Below are 13,085 nucleotides of genomic sequence, written 5' to 3' on the forward strand. Positions count from 1 at the left end.
TAAGCGGGTGACCATTGACCCGTACTGTCACCTTAATGGGGGCCACACGGGGAGCTGCCACACAATGCAGCTGCAGGCAATCGTCCTCCGTCTCCACGTCCTCAGGAGTAGTCGCCACAGGTTCATCCACATGGAAAGTACGGCCCCTGGGCTGGTCCCAGTTTCGGTCGGAACGACGGCGCCTCTGGCTCCCCCAGGACCAGCGTCCGCGACGGGGTCGGCACCTACAAGTCTGACACGGACATGGCTCCTCATCCATTGGTTCTGGAGAAGGCTCCCTTCGGGGAGGAATGTCCGATGGCCACTGGCGTCGATCCGGACGTTGCCTCGCCCAAGGTACCGCAGGAGTGCGGGGGGACGTTTTCGGACGGAAGGGGTTGCGCCCCAAGGCATGCACCTCCATTTTCTGTAGCTCCTGCACTCCTCATTCTGCACTCTCTCGGGACAATGCTATTTGAATGGCCTGTTGAAAAGTCAATGTTGGCTCAGCTAACAACTTTCTCTGGGTGGCCGCATTGTTAACGGTCGCATAACATTTCTGACAAGGTCTCACCATAGTCACAGTACTCTGCAATCCTGCATAGCCTGGATAGAAAGTCGGAAAGGGATTCTCCTGGGGTCCTCTCAGCGGTATGAAACCGGTAACGTTGGACTATCGTGGACGGGGTTTGGTTAAAATGTTGCCCCACTAAATTCACAAGTTCATCAAACGTTTTGGTGTCCGGCGCAGCTGGGTACGTAAGGCTCCTAATCACCCCAAACGTATGCAGGCCGCAGGCGGTGAGCAATATGACCACCTGGCGCTCGTTTTCGGTGATATTGTTTGCCCGGAAATAGTAACGCATCCGTTGTGCGTACTGGTTGCAGCTTTCCAGCGCAGCATCAAAAACATCCAAACGTCCGTACAGAGGCATGGTATAATAGAAAACAACTTCCAACCTGTATCCAACAAAAATCCAGGGAGGTGGCTTCAGCAGTGTAGACAGCTATTCACTTTAACCCTCGTCGCCAGTTTTGTGAGGGCCACGAAGAATCCAGCACGAGTTTTAAGGATACAAAGAAATAACATTTATTTACAATAACATATATATATAACAGCAGCAGCAACTTCGCTTGCTGCTCACTCCTTCCTGCTGGTTCCAAACTAGCCAGCTTTATTCATACAGGGAGTCTGCTAATGATTTCTCCGCCCCCTCATTGTGGGATTGTCATTAGTCCCCAGCCAATGGTAAGCAGCCAGGTTATAACAGTTCAGTATCATTCCTTTGGTTACCACCACAGCCAGCGTTTAGCTGACTGTGCACAGAAAACGATCTCGACCTGCTTCCCAGATTGCCTCCAATAACCTTTCTCTTTTCAGTTTTCCACCAGTTACCTTGTGCCTGTCAACACATTCACGCTTCACATCGTCCCAGTAAACTGTACAATGCCTCAGCTGTCATTGAATAGAACCGTCACGATGGACTCAAAGACCAGAAGTACATTCTTCATGGTGCAAGACTTCAAAACCAGGCAACTTAATGCCAAACAGGTGAGCAGGTAGAAATAACAGGTAAAGATGGTGTGGCATTTTGTTATTATTTTGCAGGATCTGGTCATCGATGGCTAGGTGGTGGTGATTGTTGTCTTCTTGTAATGATATAAGGCCTTGGGTTTATTTGTTGTATAAGACACGAGGCACCAATTACTCATCAAGGATTGGGTTAACACAGTGTAGGTTCAGTTATTAAGACTATGCACATGGAAACAGTCTTTTTAAAATTAAAAAATAAATAAATTGAAGAGTACCCAATGACTCTTTTTCAAATTAAGGGGCAATTTAGCGTGGCCAATCCACCGAACCTACACATCTTTGGGTTGTGGGGGTGAAACCCACGCAGACACGGGGAGAATGTGCAAACTCCACATGGACAGTGACCCAGGCCAGGATTCGAACCCGGGTCCTCAGCGCCATAGGCTGCAGTGCTAACCACTGTGCCATGTGCAGCCCTTGGAAACAGGCTTATATTGTTGTAATGCTTGGAGACATTAGGAGCTGTTGTCTCCATTGCTTAATGCAAAAGTGAAGCTAAAAGTGGCACACACAATACGTACATCATTTCCCTTCTAGTAGTATATGCAGTGAACTGCTACAGTCCGTGTGGTACATGGTGCAGTTAGGGAGGGAGTTCAGGATTTTGAGTCAGCAGCAGTAAAGGAACAGCATATACTTCCAAGTCAGGATGGTGTGTGACTTGGAGGGAAATTTGCAGGTGGTCATGTTCCCATACATCTGCAGCCCTTTTTTTTTTTAACAAACAATTTTATTGGGGTATTTTAGGCATATAGAAAAAGTGACATTGTACAGTACAAAAAAAAAGAAGTCAAGACACAAATTAAACATAGTGCAAACCACGGCTCTGTTCACACACGGACCTGCCTCAATATCCCCCTACTCTACTCTACTCTACCCCAGCCCCCCAACACCCCGCTGACGCTTACTCCTCTGCGAAGAAGTCAATAAATGGCTGCCACCTTCGGGCGAACCCTAGTAGTGAACCTCTCAAGGCAAACTTGACTTTCTCTAGGCTAAGAAAGCTCGCCATGTCCGATAGCCATATCTCGGGGGGCTTTGAGTCCCTCCATAGAACATAGAACATTACAACACAGTACAGGCCCTTCGGCCCTCGATGTTGCGCCGACCTGTGAAACCACGCTAAAGCCCATCTACACTATTCGCTTATCGTCCATATGTACATCCAATGACCATTTGAATGCCCATAATTTTGGCGAGTCCACTACTGTTGCAGACAGGGCATTCCACGCCCTTACTACTCTCTGAGTAAAGAACCTACCTCTGACATCTGTCCTATATCTATCTCGCCTCAATTTAAAGCTACGTCCCCTCGTGCTAGACATCACCATCCGAGGAAAAAGGCTCTCACTGTCCACCCTATCTAATCCTCTGATCATCTTGTATGCCTCAATTAAGTCACCTCTTAACCTTCTTCTCTCTAACGAAAACAGCCTCAAGTCCCTCAGCGTTCCCTCATAAGATCTTCCCTCCATACCAGGCAACCTGGTAAATCTCCTCTGCACCCTTTCCAATGCTTCCACATCCTTCCTATAATGCGACGAACAGAATTGCACGCAAAACTCCAAATGCGGCCGCACCAGAGTTTTGTACAGCTGCAACATGACCTCATGGCTCCGAAACTCAATCCCTCTACCAATAAAAGCTAACACACCGTATGCCTTTTTAACAACCCTCTCAACCTGGGTGGCAACTTTCAGGGATCTATGTACATGGACACCGAGATCTCTCTGCTCATCCACACTACCAAGAATCTTACCATTAGCCCAGTACTCTGTCTTCCTGTTATTCCTTCCAAAATGAATCACCTCACACTTTTCTGCATTAAGCTCTATTTGCCACCTCTCAGCCCAGCTCTGCAGCTTATCTATGTCCCTCTGTAACCTGTAACATCCTTCCGCACTGTCCACAACTCCACCGACTTTAGTGTCATCTGCAAATTTACTCACCCATCCTTCTACGTCCTCCTCCAGGTCATTTATAAAAATGACAAACAGCAGTGGCCCCAAAACAGATCACCTCACACTTTTCTGCATTAAGCTCCATTTGCCACCTCTCAGCCCAGCTCTGCAGCTTATCTATGTCCCTCTGTAACCTGTAACATCCTTCCGCACTGTCCACAACTCCACCGACTTTAGTGTCATCTGCAAATTTACTCACCCATCCTTCTACGTCCTCCTCCAGGTCATTTATAAAAATGACAAACAGCAGTGGCCCCAAAACAGATCCTTGTGGTACACCACTAGTAACTGGACTCCAGTCTGAACATTTCCCATCAACCACCTTCTTCCAGCTAGCCAATTTCTGATCCAAACTGCTAATTCACCCTGAATCCCATGCCTCCGTATTTTCTGCAATAGCCTACCGTGGGGAACCTTATCAAACGCTTTACTGAAATCCATATACACCACATCAACTGCTTTACCCTCATCCACCTGTTTGGTCACCTTTTCAAAGAACTCAATAAGGTTTGTGAGGCACGACCTACCCTTCACAAAACCGTGTTGACTATCTCTAATCAAATTATTCCTTTCCAGATGATTATACATCCTATCTTTTAGAAACCTTTCCAAGACTTTGCCCACAACAGAAGTAAGGCTCATTGGTGTATAGTTACCGGGATTGTCTCTACTCCCCTTCTTGAACAAGAGGACAACATTAGCTATCCTCCAGTCATCTGGCACTATTCCTGTAGACAAAAATGACTTAAAGATCAAAGCCAAAGGCTCAGCAATCTCCTCCCTAGCTTCCCAGAGAATCCTAGGATAAATCCCATCCGGCCCAGGTGACTTATCTATTTTCACACTTTCCAGAATTGCTAACACCTCCTCCTTATGAACCTCAAGCCCTTCTAGTCTAGTAGTCTGTATCTCAGTATTCTCCTCGATAACATTATCCTTTTCCTGTGTGAATACTGACAAAAAATATTCATTTAGCACCTCTCCTATCTCCTCGGACTCCACGCACAACTTCCCACTACTGTCCTTGACTGGCCGTACTCTTACCCTCGTCATTCTTTTATTCCTGACATATCTATAGAAAGCTTTAGGGTTATCCTTGATCCTACCTGCCAAAGCCTTCTCATGTCCCCTCCTGGCTCTTCTTTAGCTCTCTCTTTAGGTCCTTCCTAGCTAACTTATAACTCTCGAGCGCCTGAACTGAACCTTCACGTCTCATCTTTACATAAGAATCCTTCTTCCTTTTGACAAATGTCTCAACTGTTTTAGTAAACCACGGTTCCCTCGCTCGACCACTTCCTCCCTGCCTGACAGGTACATACAAGCTCCACATTTCCATTGTGCCCATCCCCTGCAGTTTGCCTCTCCATCCGATGCATCCTAAGTCTTGCCTCATCGCATCATAATTGCCTTTCCCCAAAGATAACTCTTGCCCTGCGGTATATGCCTATCCCTTTCCATCACTAAAGTAAACATAATCGAATTGTGGTCACTATCACCAAAGTGCTCACCTACCTCCAAATCTAACACCTGTCCTGGTTCATTACCCAGTACCAAATCCAATATGGCCTCGCCTCTCGTTGGCCTATCTACATATTGTGTCAGGAAACCCTCATGCACATATTGGATAAAAATGGACCCATCTAAAGTACTCGAACTATAGCGTTTCCAGTCAATATTTGGAAAGTTAAAGTTCCCCGTAACAACTACCCTGTTACTTTCGCTCCTATCCAGAATCATCTTTGCAATCCTTTCCTCTACATCTCTGGAACTTTTCAGAGGCCTACAGAAAACCCCTAACAGGGTGACCTCTCCTTTCCTGTTTCTAACCTCAGCCCATAGAACCTCAGTAGACGAGTCCTCATCAAACGTTTTTTCTGCCACTGTAATACTGTCCTTAACTAACAATGCCACCCCTCCCCTTCTTTTACCACCTTCCCTGAGCTTACTGAAATATCTAAACCCCGGCACCTGCAACAACCATTCCTGTCCCTGTTCTATCCATGCTCACAGTATTTGTCGCCGGGCTACCAGGGAAACAAAGGCCAGAACGTCGGCCTCTCTCTCTTCCTGGACTCCCGGATCCTCCGAAACCCCAAAGATTGCCACCTCAGGGCTCATTACCACCCCAGTTTTCAATACCCGGGACATGACATCTGCAAATCCCTGCCAATACCCCCTGAGTTTAGGGCACGACCAGAACATGTGTACATGGTTAGCCGGCCCTCCGGCGCATCTACCACACTTGTCCTCCAGCCCGAAGAATCAGCTCATCCGAGTCACCTTCATGTGGGCCCGGTGCATGACCTTAAACCGGATCAAGCTGAGCCTGGCGCATGTTGCGATCGTGTTTACTCTGCTCAGGGCTTCTGCCCAGATACTGTGCTCCATCTCCCCCACTGAGCTCCTCTTCCCACTTAAGCTTCAGGTCCTCGGTCTGCGTATCCTCAGCTCCCATTAGCTCCTTATAGACGTCGGAGACTCTACCCTCTCCCACCTCTCCACTAGAAACTACGCTGACCTGCCTCCCCTTTGGCGGGATATGTAGGAAGGACGGCACCAGTCTGCGTACAAAATCCCGCACCTGTAAGTATCTAAAGTCGTTCCCTCTCGCCAGCCCAAATTTCTCCTCCAGCTCGGAAAGCTCCCTTCCAGGAACAGATTCCCCATCCTCACAATCCCTGCCCTCCTCCACAGTCGATACCCCCTGTCCATGTTCCCCCGGGCAAACCAGTGGTTGCCGCAGATTGGGGTCCACACTGATGCTCTTACCTCCCATACAGGCCTCCTCCACTGGCCCCAGATCCAAAGAGCCGCCACCACTATCGGGCTGGTGGAGTACCGTGCCGACTGAAGCGGCAGAGGCACCGTGACCAGGGCTGCTAAGGTAGTGCCCCTGCACGAAGCAGCCTCCATCTGCTCCCAAACCGACCCCGCACCCACCATCCATTTCCTTATCATCGCTATGTTGGCCGCCCAGTAATAGTTGCTGAAGTTCGGCAACGCCAGCCCCCCTTCTCTTCTGTTCCTTTCAAGCATCACCCTCTTCACCCGCGGGGACTTCCCTGCCCATACAAATCCCAGAATAATTTTATTCAGCCTCTTAAAGAAGGACCGCGGGATAAAGATGGGGAGACACTGAAAACAAACAAGAACCGCGGGAGAATCGTCATCTTAACAGTCTGCACCCTCCCCGCCAATGACAGCGGAAGCGCACCCCACCTCCGGACCTCCTCCCTCAGTCGTTCCCCCAGTCGGGATAGGTTGAGCTTATGCAACTTGCCCCAGTCCCATGCCACCTGAATCCCCAAATATCGGAAACTCTCCCCCACTAGCCTGGATGGCAACCCCTAGCCTGGACGGCAACCCCTTCAGCCTACTCTCCTGCCCCCTCGCCTGAATTACAAACAACTCGCTCTTAGCCATGTTCAGTTTGTATCTGGAGAACCGGCCAAATTCCCTCTGGGTTGCCATAATACCGTCCATCCCCACCTTTGGGTCCGATACATATAACAGCAGATCATCTGCATATAACGAGACTCTATGTTCCACTCCCCCCCGGACCAGCCCTTTCCAGCCACTAAAAGCTCTCAGTGCAATTGCCAGCTGCTCTATGGCCAGTGCAAACAGCAGTAGGGAGAGAGGGCGGCCCTGTCTTGTCCCACGGTGCAGCCTAAAGTAGTCCGATCTCGCCCTGTTCGTCCTCACACTCCGGGGCCTGATACAATAGCCTAACCCAGTCGATGAACCCACCCCGAACCCGAACCGTCCTAGTACCTCCCACAGATAATCCCACTCGACACGGTCAGAAGCCTTTTCAGCATCCATGGCTACCACTATCTCTACCTCCCTACTCTCCGGGGGCATCATAATCACGTTAAGCAGCCTTCTTAGGTTGGCCACCAGCTGCCTCCCCTTCACAAACCCGGTTTGGTCCTCCACAATTACATCCGGTACACAGTCCTCAATTCTGGTCGCCAAGATCTTGGCCAGTAACTTGGCGTCTACGTTGATCAAAGAGATCGGCCCGTATGACCCACAAGCCTCTGGGTCCTTATTCCGTTTCAGAATGAGCGAGATGGTGGCCTGCGACATCGTTGGGAGTAAACTCCCTCTGTCTCATGCCTCGTTAAAGACCCTGACCAGCACCGGCCCCACTATCCCGGCAAATGTTTTGTAAAACTCCACCGGATACCCGTCCGGCCCCGGGGCTTTACCCGACTGCATGACCTTCAGGCCCCCCAATACCTCTTCGATCCTGACCCGGGCCCCCAGTCCGTCCACCACCCCCTCCCCACTCTTGGGAAGGTCAGTCCGTCCATGAATCGCCTCATTCCCCCCCGGTCCCCCAAGGGGTTCCGAAGTGTACAGCTTCCTATAAAAGTCCCTAAAGACCTTGTTCAGCCCTGCCGGGTCACCCACTAGATTACCTTCCCCATCCACTACTCTCCCTATTTCCCTAGCCGCTTCCCTCTTCCTTAGTTGTTGTGCAAGCATTCTACTGGCCTTCTCCCCATGCTCATAAATCGCACCTTTTACCTTTCTAAGCTGCTCCACAGCTTTGCCTGTAGTCAGCACCCCAAATCTGGCCTGCAGCCTCTGTCGTTTCTGGCCTCGGGGATTCCGCGCAACTCCTGTCCGTCCGTAGAATTTCCTTAATCAGTCGGTCCGTCTCTGCCCTGTCTGTCCTGTCCCTGTACGCCCGGATTGAAATCAGCTCCCCTCTCACCACTGCCTTCAGTGCCTCCCAGAGCACACCTGCCAAGTCTTCTCCAGTATCGTTCACCTGCAGGTAATTCTGCATGCATTTCCTCAGCCTCTCACACACCGCCTCGTCTGCGAGTAATCCAACTTCCAGCCTCCATGGTGGGCGCTGAAAGCTGTCCTTACAAAACTGCTGGTCTACCCAGTGCGGAGCATGGTCCGATATGGCAACTGCCGAATATTCTGCCCCCACCATTCCGGCCAGCAGGTCCCTACTCACAACACAGTAGTCGATTCGGGAATACACCTTGTGGACGTGGGAGTAGTACGAGAACTCCCTCGCCGTCGGCCGGCTAAATCTCCACGGATCTGCTCCCCCTGTTTGCTCCGTGACCCTCTCAGTTCCTTTGCCATCGCGGGCAACCTGCGCGTTCTTGAACATGACCGGTCCAGGCTCGGGTCCAGGACTGTATATTAAAGTCCCCACCCATGCTCAGCTTACGCGAGTCCAAGTCGGGGATCTTCCCCAGCATCCTCTTAATAAAATCCACATTGTCCCAATTAGAGGCAAAGAACACTGACTAGGGCTACTCTCACCCCTTCGAGCTTACCCCTCACCATAACAAACCTGCCACCCCCATCCACGACTGTGCCCTCCGCCTCAAATTGTACCCTTTTATTAATCAGGATTGCAACCCCCCTTGTCTTAGAATCAAGCCCCGGATGAAAGACCTGACTGACCCAGCCCTTCCTTAACCTAACCTGGTCTGCCACTTTCAGGTGCGTCTCCTGCAGCAAGACTATGTCCACCTTCAGAACTCACATATGCGCAAACACACGCGCCCTCTTCACTGACCTTTTTAACCCTCTTACATTCCAGGTGATCAGCCTGGTTGGGGGGCACTTCGCTCCCCCTTTGCCGATCAGCCATCCCCTTTCCTTGGCCAGCTGCCCAGCCATGTGTCGCGCTTCATCTGGCCCGCCTCCTGACCGGCTCCACACATGACCTCCTCACTGTTGCCATGCCCAGTTTCCATCCCCGTCAGCAGAATGACTCCCCCCCCCCCCCCCCCCAGCAACACCATCCTATCACCCAACCCCTTCTCTAATCTAACTATATGCACCCCACCCCCCCCCACCTCGGCTACTGTTGACTAGCCCCACTCAGCTAGCCTGGGGCTCCCAGCCTCGGTGCCAGCATGTCTCCCACCCATTGTTCCCAGTCACCCCTCCCCTGACACATCCATACCACTTCCCCAGATCAGCCCTACTTAAGCAAACACTCTATACAAGTCATAAACAACCCCCACAATAGCACCATTCAAGTTAAACAAGAAAAAAAAAGAGAGAAGAAATAACAGGCACTCTCAGTCCTTCCCATACAGACACAGAAAAAGATTGCACAAAGTTCCCCTGAAGCATCCATTTTAACCCAACCCTTTTAACTGTTTTCTTTATTCATGTCCCCCCAGCCAAACTCAAACTAATCAAAGAGCCCAAACAGGAAACATTCAGGTAAACCACCAAAAAAAAACCCACATCCCTACCACCTTCCAACACCCTAAAAAGGTCGAAAAAAGAAACGACAAAAACGGACCCAAACATGCCGGCACTTTTCAAAACGGGAGAGACACCACATATACTTAAAAGTTCTAACATGAATCCAAACGTCCTCCGCTCAGGGCCAGCCCTTGCTTCTTAACGAAGCCCATCGCGTCTTCGGGTTCCTCGAAATAGCGGTGCTGACCCTCATACAGTCGCGCCGGAAAAAGCAGCCCGAATTTCACCTTGGTTTTATACAGTCTCTCCTTCACCTGCCTGTAGCCTCCCCTCCTCCTGGCCACCTCAGCGCTCAAATCTTGGTAAACACGCAGGGTGGTATTGTCCCAAGTACAGCTTCATGTGCTCTTTACCCATTGCAGCACCCGTTCCTTGTCCAGGTACCTATGAAAGCATACCACCATCGCTCGTGGGGGACCCCCTCGTCACGGCTGCCTCACCTGTGTGCCATCCACCACTGGCGGGCACAGGAACACCTTGTTCCCCAGCAACTTCTGAAACAAACCCTCCACATATGCGGCAGCACCTAGCCCGTCTGCCCCCTCCAGGAGGCCCACGATTCTCACGTTCTGCCGGCGAGATCTGTTGTCCAGGTCCTCCAGCCTTTCCAGAAGCACTTTTTGCTGGTCCCTTAGCCTCCGAATCTCCACATCCGCCACCGTTTGAAAGTCAGCCTGCTCCTCCATTGACTTCTCCAACTGCTGGAGCTTCTCAGCCTGATCATCCAGCCTTTTTCCCATGCGGTCAATCGACTTCTGTAGCGGCTCCAAGTCTGAGGCTCCACGCTTCAGAGCCAAAAAGCCCTCCTGCATAGTCTGCAGCAGCTGCTCCATTGTGGGCTGGTCTGTCGGCGCCTTGCTCTGAACACCAGCCATACTGGTCTCTCTCACAGCCTCCACTGTGTCCTTACTCGACCACTTCTTCTGCTGTTTACGGTCCCTCTGGCTTCTTAGGTCCAAAAGTCCGACCGAAACGGGAGCCACCAAATGTGTGACCGACTCCCTCATAGCCACCACCAGAAGTCACATCTGCACCTCACAGCTTTGGCAGGTGCTGTCGAAGGAGCCTTGGTGGGTTATTGCAGTGCATTGCTGCCACTGTGCATTGTGGTGGAGGGAGTGAATGTGGATGGGGTATCAATCAAGTGGGCTGCTTTATCCTGGATGGTGTTGAGCTTCTTCAGTGCTGTTGGAGCTGCACTCATCCAGGCAGGTGGTGAGTATTCCATCGCACCCCTGACTTGTGCCTTGTAGATGGTGGGCACACTTGGGGGAGTCAAGAGGTGAGTTTGAAATGAGTTACTCATAGTAAAATTCCCAGCCACTAACCTGCTCTTATAGTATTTAAATGGCTAGTCTAGTTCAGTTTCTGGTCAATAGTAACCCGCAGGATGTTGGTAATAGGGCGTTCAGTGATGATGGTGCCTTCATGTCAATGGTTAGCAGTTTCACCTTACCTCTTGAGTGGGTCTGGCAGAACCCAAACTAAGCATCAGTGAGCAGGGTATTGCTGTGTAAGTACTGTTTGATAGCTCTGTGATGACACCTTCCATCATTTTGCTAATGATCAAGAGTAGGCTGATGGGGTGGTAATTGGCTGGACTGGATTTGTCCTGCTTTTTGTGGACGGGAAATTTCCCACATTGCCAGGTAGATGTCAGTGTTGTCGCAGTACTGGAACAGTTTGGCTGGGGACACAGTTAGTTCTGGAGCAAAGTCTTCAGTACTATTGCTGGAATGTTGTCAGGGCCTTTGCACTGTCTACAGCTGTTTCTTGATATCATGTGGAGTGAATAATTTTAAAAAAAATGTATTTTGCAGTCTGACTTATAATTTTTGTAGAGGGAGCTTTATCATGTATCTAACCCCGTGCTGTACTTGTTCTGGGAGTGTTTGATGGGTGTGGTGTTCTTTAGGATGGATTGCGCAGTGTTCCAGAAAGACCACAGTATAGCTTTTACTTAAACAAAGCTATGGGGCGGGATTCTCTGAGCCCGACGCCGGGCCGGAGAATCCGCGCGACCGGTGCGAATCGCGCCATGCCGCCCCGACGCAGAGCGGAGAATCGCGCCATTGGCGCCCTCGTGGTTGGTGCAGCGCCGGTCGGCTCTCCCGCAGATTCGCGGCCCGGGATGGGTCGAGTGGCCATCGTAAAAAAGCCGAGCGTGGAAGGGTCGGGGGCGGCCTGTGGGAGGCGCAGGGGGGGTCAGACCTCGGGGGGGGGGGCCTCCGATGGATTGGCGGGCTGGCCTCTCTGACTGGGGGCCTCCTTTCTTCCGCCCCGGCCCCTGTAGCCCTGCGCCATGTTGCGTTGGGCTGGCGCGTTGAAGGAAGCCATGCGAGCATCAGTGCCAGTGCCACTGCGCATGCGCAGATCCCGCGGCGCCCAGTTGAGGCCGGATCGGCAGCTGGAGCGGTGTGAACTGCTCCAATGCCATGTTGGCCCCCTGTAGGGGCCAGAATTGTTGATCCTGAGGCGTTTCGAAGGCGTCAACACTTAGCCTCAGGATCACAGAATCCCGCCCATGATTTTATTTACACTACTAAACTGGGTTTCGACACTTAGTCCTTTTAGATTACAGAATTGATTAATATCATCTAACTACACTCCCCTATTGCTAATCTCACTCACTGGCATAACTATAATCTAACCTTCTCACACTAACTGCTCTGATAAACTTCTCCAGCTGTCTCCTGCTTACTCCTCCCCTAAGGTCTAGCATCACTGCTTATAGTAGTATCTGAAACTCCCTCTAGTGGCTATTTATGGTACCACATTAACCCTTGTAATGCTGATAGTTAGGATAATACCACAATGAGGACAGTGTGGAGCAGTGTTTAAAAACATTTTTTCTGGGGATCTATTTTTGCCCATCGGCCGACCTTTGGAACTCATGCCGGCCTTCGCGACCTACCATTTTTTGCTCACCTTTAATGCAACAGGTGAGCCTACTTGGTTGTTCACGATCTCACTTGCTTTGTCATTCAATGTTACATTTAGAGTCCTGGAGCTCACACCAGCACTGCTTTTTCCTGTCTGCATTCTCCTGTGAAGCTCTCTCCAGCAGATTCAGTTGTGAGATCCGGGCCTGTTTGTGTGTCTGGCCTTCTCTTCCTTAATCCCCCAAAAATCCAACTTGATGTACCATCAATTGACGACAGACGAGGAGTCGGGAGAAAAACTGTGGCTTTAATCAGCTTAAAGATACCTGCTGGCAGCCGGTCCCAAAATGAGGGCAGGGCTGGAGGTTGGCCACCTTTATACATGAGCCCGAGGGGAGGAGCCACAGG

The 13,085-nt window shown here is 50.7% G+C and overlaps 1 protein-coding gene across 4 annotated transcripts in view; it reads left to right on the plus strand.

The window, feature by feature from the left end:
- Window positions 1-13,085, plus strand: part of LOC140398353 (solute carrier family 15 member 2-like) — a 689,895-nt gene that overhangs the window by 570,986 nt on the left and 105,824 nt on the right. For all 4 annotated transcript variants that reach the window (XM_072486942.1, XM_072486941.1, XM_072486944.1 and 1 more), the window contains one exon: window positions 1,361-1,531. In XM_072486942.1, coding sequence (XP_072343043.1) covers window positions 1,361-1,531 — 171 coding nt within the window. The remainder of the gene's footprint in view (window positions 1-1,360; window positions 1,532-13,085) is intronic.

The sequence above is a fragment of the Scyliorhinus torazame genome, chromosome 21 (genome assembly GCF_047496885.1).
Source record: "Scyliorhinus torazame isolate Kashiwa2021f chromosome 21, sScyTor2.1, whole genome shotgun sequence".
NCBI lineage: Eukaryota > Metazoa > Chordata > Chondrichthyes > Carcharhiniformes > Scyliorhinidae > Scyliorhinus > Scyliorhinus torazame.